This window comes from Cibotium barometz, chromosome 34 (assembly GCF_041138505.1).
Source record: "Cibotium barometz isolate CiBa-2024 chromosome 34, ASM4113850v1, whole genome shotgun sequence".
Taxonomy (NCBI): Eukaryota; Viridiplantae; Streptophyta; class Polypodiopsida; order Cyatheales; family Cibotiaceae; genus Cibotium; species Cibotium barometz.
This window is the reverse complement of record NC_141079.1, coordinates 836,466-843,520: the sequence shown is the minus strand read 5'-3', so window position 1 is coordinate 843,520 and position 7,055 is coordinate 836,466. Positions and strand designations below refer to the sequence as shown.

At 36.8% G+C, this 7,055-nt stretch overlaps 1 protein-coding gene across 3 annotated transcripts; it reads left to right on the top strand.

The window, feature by feature from the left end:
• Positions 1-4,230: 4,230 nt before the first annotated feature.
• LOC147618591 (uncharacterized) lies at positions 4,231-6,652 on the top strand. Of its 3 annotated transcripts, XM_086774430.1 has the most exons (5): positions 4,256-4,329; positions 4,418-4,668; positions 4,786-4,958; positions 5,305-5,434; positions 5,649-6,652. In XM_086774430.1, the coding sequence occupies exons 3-5, from the start codon at positions 4,859-4,861 to the stop codon at positions 6,514-6,516; spliced, it is 1,098 nt and encodes a 365-aa protein (XP_086630556.1). In that variant the 5' UTR covers positions 4,256-4,329; positions 4,418-4,668; positions 4,786-4,858; the 3' UTR covers positions 6,517-6,652. The 3 variants fall into 3 exon arrangements, with proteins under 3 accessions (XP_086630559.1, XP_086630558.1, XP_086630556.1); XM_086774433.1 differs by lacking the exon at positions 4,418-4,668 and having other exon boundaries at positions 4,231-4,329; positions 4,789-4,958; XM_086774432.1 differs by lacking the exon at positions 4,418-4,668 and having other exon boundaries at positions 4,248-4,329.
• The last annotated feature ends 403 nt before the right edge of the window (positions 6,653-7,055 follow it).

The following is a 7,055-nucleotide window of genomic DNA, read 5'->3' as shown; positions in this document are numbered from 1 at the left end:
ATTGATGTCAGTCTTAAGGACATCGAGCTTGATGCATCGAGGGGTTTATTGCGTGATATGCAAGAAATGCTGACCGAAGCTCGGGTTTCTATCAGGAATGCTCAGAATAGAGCACGGTTCTAGGCTGATAGAGGACGCTCAATTTGGTATTTTGAACTAGGAGCGTTGGTTTATTTAAATGTTCCTAAAGATTCTCAGACTTTGTCAATAGGAAAATGCCCGAATTTATCTCCTAGATATTGTGGTCTATTTCAATTTATACATCGAATTGGCACAGTTGCATATGAACTAAAACTACCTCGTATGCTTGTCTACTCTTGTATGTGCGTGTTTTCTTGCAAAGAGCTCAAGCTCATCCTCTCCTCTGCATTCTTCTCATTTTGCACTCATTTCTCTTGTGCATAATTTCATTGTAGATAAGTATCTTTTAAGGAGATAAATACTACACTCACTGCAATAAATAGAGATAGTGTGTTAATTGAGGATAACATTTCTTGATCTATACTTACTAGTAAATTGCATGTTGTAATGCACGTGGTGGATAAAGTGGCACTTATGGTACTGTCCGTAGTAGCCAATGGATTCTTTTCCTTGAAAGGTTCATGAAAGCCCTCAAGGGCTTTGTGAGACAAAGAGCAAGGCCAAAAGAGGATTGGTTGATATAAGAGCTTTTTGTCTACATCTCCAAATATCTATCTCGAATAGATTCTACCTTGTAGAGCACTTGTAGAGCAATGAGGAAGATGACTGAATGGTCTCTCATGTACCCCAAGGGAAAGGAAGAATCTAAAGGATGAATGAAGCATTGCGTTTGAAGATGAATACATTTTTCACTCTCAATAGTTCGATCATGGGAAAGTGGATTGAGAGTCTACGATGAAGAAAAAAATAGACACTTATCCTAATGGTGGCATGTGGTGAGGAAGTTAGCTGAGCTAGTATATGGGATTCCAATATATTGTAGACGACGAGCATAATTGTTGTGATTATTGTGAAACTATTGAAAACATCATTAGAGGTTGCATTTAGAACATTCAACTTATTTATCTTTGATGTCAAATGGTTCAAGTTAGTGTGTAGAGATGCTCATGCAACTCTTAAGAAGCATCCATATGGATTCCTTGCAATCAATTAGATAAAATTTTGGAATGATTGTAAGAGACACTGTTGTACTCCCTCAACATTATGAATGAGTTAGTTTTCAAACCATGTAAGGGAAGCAAATAATTTAATTAAGGTCTAAATCATATGTCCTTTACTACCTTCTCTTCTTGTTTTTACTAGGAATGTTGGTGTGCTTCTCTTTTTCTTTTTACTAGGTTGTGTTTCACCTCGGTCAAAAACAATGCAAAATGGTGGTATGTTATACAAGTGGCTCCTCGATCAAAATGTGTCTTTCAAGATAAGATGTTGACGAGACATTGGAAGAGGTAGAAGTGGCCATGACACATCATCAACCATGACCATGTTCAAGAAAATGAAGAAACCATCATCAAGAATGAACAAACTTGCACCAATAATGATGATGAAGCATCCACCATGTCATCTAGTAGTGAAATCCCTGCATACTTATCATACATTGCTATCTTTTGATGTTGTAGCTGCATGTCTTCTTTTTGGGGACAGCTTATTGTTGTAACATAAATATAAATAGAGTTCCCTAAAAAAGTGGGTGTAGTTGAATAGATGTTAATATAAATAGAATCATGGGAAAACATTGTACTAGGTCATGTTGAACACCCTTATGTTGATACTAGGTTTTAAGCTTACAATATTTGGAAATGAATCACATTAATAAGAACACATCTAGATCCATAATGTCCTCATTTAATCTTTTGAAACACGGTGTGCTAGATTATTAGAAAAAGTAAATTTGAACTTCACTCACTTTCGTTATACTTGGTTACCAACCCTATTTTATGGCCGTACATGTGTAACACAGATCAAAAGTAAACATCAAGCTATTTTCAAGCTTATTACATTATATATAGCTTTCTTGTATTTACTTATATAATCTTAAGTATGAGACCTACACCATAAGTGATTTACTTATATAATCTTAAGTATGAGACATGTGTACGACACATATCAAAAGTAAACATCAAGCTATTTTCAAGCTTATTGCATTATGTATAGCTTTCTTGCATTTACTTGTGTAATCTTAAGCCACGAGACTCTACACCATGAGTAATTTTTGGGAGTTCTATGAGGTAATTAATAGGATGAACTCAACAAGTGCTACAAAGTGATGCACTACATTACTAAACTAAACAATGTTTGTTGAGAATCTTGGACTTTGCACTCCATGCCCATAAATCTACAAGTAAAGTTATTTTGTTGAAGATTGAGACTTATGATTCTATTTTATGTTAATGGCTCCTCTCTCTCTCTCTCTCTCTCTCTCTCTCTCTCTCTCATACTTTTGTGCTAAATCATAAAGCACAGAAATCTTGGATTGTGGTTATTTGATAATATTTGTGATGTAAGTTTGGTGTAGCTTGGCTCAAATATATGAAATTCATCACATGCAAAAGTTCTCAAAAGGCAACATAAAAAAAAGTGTGAGCCGTGACTTGCAACCAACATGATAATAAATATAACTATATATACAATATTTTATATGCAATCTCTAGTTCAATCCTACTAGTACACTAAATGAACGTGCATAGAAGTATTGCTATAATTAAAGAAGTGATCTCTTGAATTAACTAGTATAATTTAGAGAAAAGATGTATTAACGTACTCCATTTCTAAACGTAAGTTTAAATTTTCTAAGGTGAAAGCATAACCAAACTATATACGCTCTGATTATTAAAACACCTGTGTATGTACTGTTTTGATATTGTATTATCACTCACATGACTTGATTGAGTGCATAATTAACATGGAAAAATAACCCAAGGAAAAAAAAAACAAAGATATTATTAAGAGCGCTATAAAGATGATGGAAAGCAATGCAAGTTCATGTCCTCTTGGTCGCTCACATCAGATTGTACTACTACTTGATTACATTAGGAAAAATAAATGCGCATGTGATCCACAGATACAAGTATAGTAATTAAATGTCTCAAAAAGAGTTTAGTATTTATTAATGTAAGTTTGTGTTCGGTTGCTAAAGGTTTGATAAAAGAAAGGAACCGAGATTGGGTACAAGAGTGGTTGTTTTGGCAATTTTTCATAGCACACACAGCACGTAGCTTAGAGGTTGTTTTCTTAGAAATAAGTAGTGAATTAATTGGGCAGTCTAGATGTCAAGACTCAATTTGCACCTGTCACATAATACAGTTCTAGCCCAAATCTCCCTCACAAATGGCCGCACCCACACAAACATGCCTTCAATATATTAATGTGTGTGTGTATATTCAATTATTCCAGACATGTGTGTCTCTCCACAAGCACCAAAATCATTGATAAAAGATGGATATAACCACACACATAATCACAAAGGTTAGTTTAATCACACATCACAACGATTAGTTTAATATTGCAGGAATATATATATATATATATAGGTAGATTAGTTTAATATTGCAAGAATATATATATATATATATATACCTACCGGCTCACATCGCCAAACTAATGGCATTGAACCTAGGACTTCACAATGGAACCCAACTGTTCTACTAACTCGTCTACGCACTCGCTCGTAGACTAGATTAGCTTAATCTATACACCCAGATCCTCACAATGGAACCCAACCGTTCTACTAACTCGTCTACGTGCCCGTGGACTAGATTAGCTTAATCTATACACGCAAGTCCTCACAATGGAACCCAACCTTTCTACTAACTCATCTACGCGCCTGTGGACTAGATTAGCTTAATCTAGGCACTAGATCTCTGCATTCTCACATTTGCAGATGTCCGTACTCACAGTACTATATACTACTCTATAAGCACGATTTGGGTTTCTGGGTCCTATAATCTATTCCATTACTATAAGTAATGCTGCATCAATTGTGACTCCCTGATCAGACCGCTTAAATAATAACGCTCCTAAAAGAAGGAAAAGTAATTACGGGCGACGGGTCCTCTCTACAACAGTTGAAATCATTATTAATTATTGCCGGGCTCCGCATGAAGCTGTGTAGGGCTTAATCCTTCCCACAAGGACCACCTTGACCAGTTTACAGACGTCCTCATCACGGAGATTGATTGTTTACACGTTTATGATGTGCTAAACCCTGATTAGTTCGATATAAGTTATCTTAATACAAAATCCACCCAACACAAACTGGCTTCCCAACCCAACACAAACTGGCTTCCCATTGATGGATCCCAGCTAGTAGGGAGCTGCAGTGATCAGTGCTTGGTAATTAGCCAAGGGGTATGTACATTGTGCTAGCGCCCTAACTAGCTAGCATTTCTAGCCTTCTTGCTAATGCGATTGCTAAGTATAATTATATTTTCTGCAGTTCTGCAGTAATGTTTCGTACGTCTACCAATATTTCGCATTCGCACTGCAATAGCCCTATGTGGAGTATATAATTCAGCTTGACAGAAGCTGTTTAGTCGGCCAATTAGAGTGATTAGAGTGTGAGATTAATGCTAAGTGTCCTGTGTGCGTTAGTACTGCAGTCGTGTGATTTTATGGAGTGAAAACCTGCTAATTAGCGCGTAGACTCGTATCATGGATTGAATCAAGACCTTGTAGAGCATAATTTAGGTTCGATTCGGTGAATTAATTATGAATTCATTATAGAGCAAAGTTAAATATTAGGATTTTGATAGTCGGAAAGCGTTCGGTGATTTAATCAGCGTTCATTTGTGTTTTTGGTTGCAGCAGCTGATTGTGTACTTGGAATCATTATAGTATTCAATCATAGCTGCACAATATATACTGCAGATTGATCAGTATGAGGAAAGGGCTTTGGTCCCCTGACGAAGACGAGAAGTTGCAGAAGTGCATTGCCACGCGCATGAATGGTAGCTGGAGCGACATCGCACGCAAAGCTGGTATATGCTCAGTAATTACTAGATCTTAATTCAATCCTTTATTATTAAATAAAGCATTAACGCAACTATTACTAGATCTTGATTCGAGGCTTCTTTGATTTGATTAACAGAATTGTTAATCCGGCCACGTACTTATACGTTTGTGCAATCACATATTCGAGAATTCATTCAATTAGAAAATGTTGGGTTAAATCTATAGAATCATAGCTAATGCTGCGTTACTTGAGGTGATTATGAACGATTATTTTGGTCATGTTTGCATAATTTTAAGTAATTATTAGCTGCGCCTGGGACAGTTAGCAGTTTGTTTAAGATTTATAGAATTGGTGATTTAATTTGAGAATAGGGCTCCAGAGGTGTGGCAAGAGTTGCCGACGGCGTTGGATGAACCACTTACGGCCTGATTTGAGGCGTGGAAAATTCTCAGAAGATGAGATCAGATCGGTCATCAAGCTACACGAGGTTTTTGGAAACAAGTGGGTGATTATGAAAATATTTTAATATCTGCTTCCAATTCAATCGCTTCTCGAGTAATTGAAGCTTCATTAATGGCATCTAATCCTAATTTGAATCTAATTGAAACTGCATCATCTAATGCTCTACCTTCACTGGTTAATATGGAATTAATCAAAGTTGGATAATTATGGTCTCGATTCTACATGGACGCTTTAATGATGCGTGATTAAGCAGGTGGTCAGAGATCGCTACACGCTTGGTGGGCAGAACAGACAATGATGTGAAAAACCTGTGGAACACTCAAATCAAAAAACAATTAAGGCTTCAACAGATTAGCGGCAAAGATGAGGTGATTAACGGCGCCGTAATTAGCAGCTGCAGGATTAATTCAAGGACAACCTTCCCATTCTCCCTCGAGGATATCGGCAATGATGTGGAGAAGTTGCAGCGCAGCCCACAGTGCTCAAGCGTGAGCAGCTCCTGCACATCCACGAATACTACCAGCAATGATCATTCTTCATGCCCGCTAATTATTAGCTCAGGCTCTAATGGGTGCTTAATCAAATCATCTCAATTACCTGCTGCGCTTAATGAAAGGCACAGCCCATTAATCTGCTATCACGAAGGGATTAGCAGTGCCAGTGATGAGCCAGATACAACTGATGAGCTCCAAATGCAGAAAATTCGACAAGAGTATGGTATGTTTGATGATCATCATAATGCAGGCTCTGCAACAACACAGTTGGATTTGCAACACATGGATGATCTTGCAGAGGCAATGATTCAACTTGATATGGAGCAAAAGTCAACTGTGACTTATCATGCAAGTGAGGGCAGTGGAGATGACACTAGCTACACTAGTGTAGGCCAGGCACCCTACCTTGGATACCCAATCACCACAAGTCATGTAGATGAAGAAGATGAAGATGAGGATGAGGATGAAGAAGGTCATGGTGATGATCATAGCATTATTATCAATAATCATGATGGTAATTTGCCAATTAGAGGAGGAGCTAGTTGGAGCTCTTACTTCTCTCCTTGTGATGATTGGCATCTTGAGACTTTATTGGATCAATGTGGTCCTAATTTAAATGCTTTTTAATCTCTTCTAAGCTCCTACTCATTTGCATATTATTAGAACATGGGTTTTTATAATTAGTCACTTAAATGTATTTCATTATGGTTTGGAACAAGCTTGTACTCGTCATTAATTACGCTTATTAGCGTATCACTCTTTTGTACCCACAAACTTGTTAGTAACTTATCAAAATAATGAATGTTTTATATTCCCATATATCATGTCTAAAACTTGTCAATTGTACCCACAAACCTCCTTTTCATAATGAATGTTTTATATTCTAATATTACATCTAAAACTGTATTTGGACTTCTCTATGTGTATTTCATTGTTAAGATCGATTGAACACACGAACCTGTTAAGTGCTTTCTATACTAATCAGATTATATCTAAAACCATATCTTCTCTTTTTTAGTATTTAAGAAGCTATTAATTTTTTGCTTTCCAAAAGCTAGTCGCATAACTCCAACCAGTAAGGTGGCCCTGGGGAATTCACTTTGTATAGAAAAGGGACGTCACGTGTGTGCATGAAACTCATAAAAAAACCCCTATTTAAGTTTCTC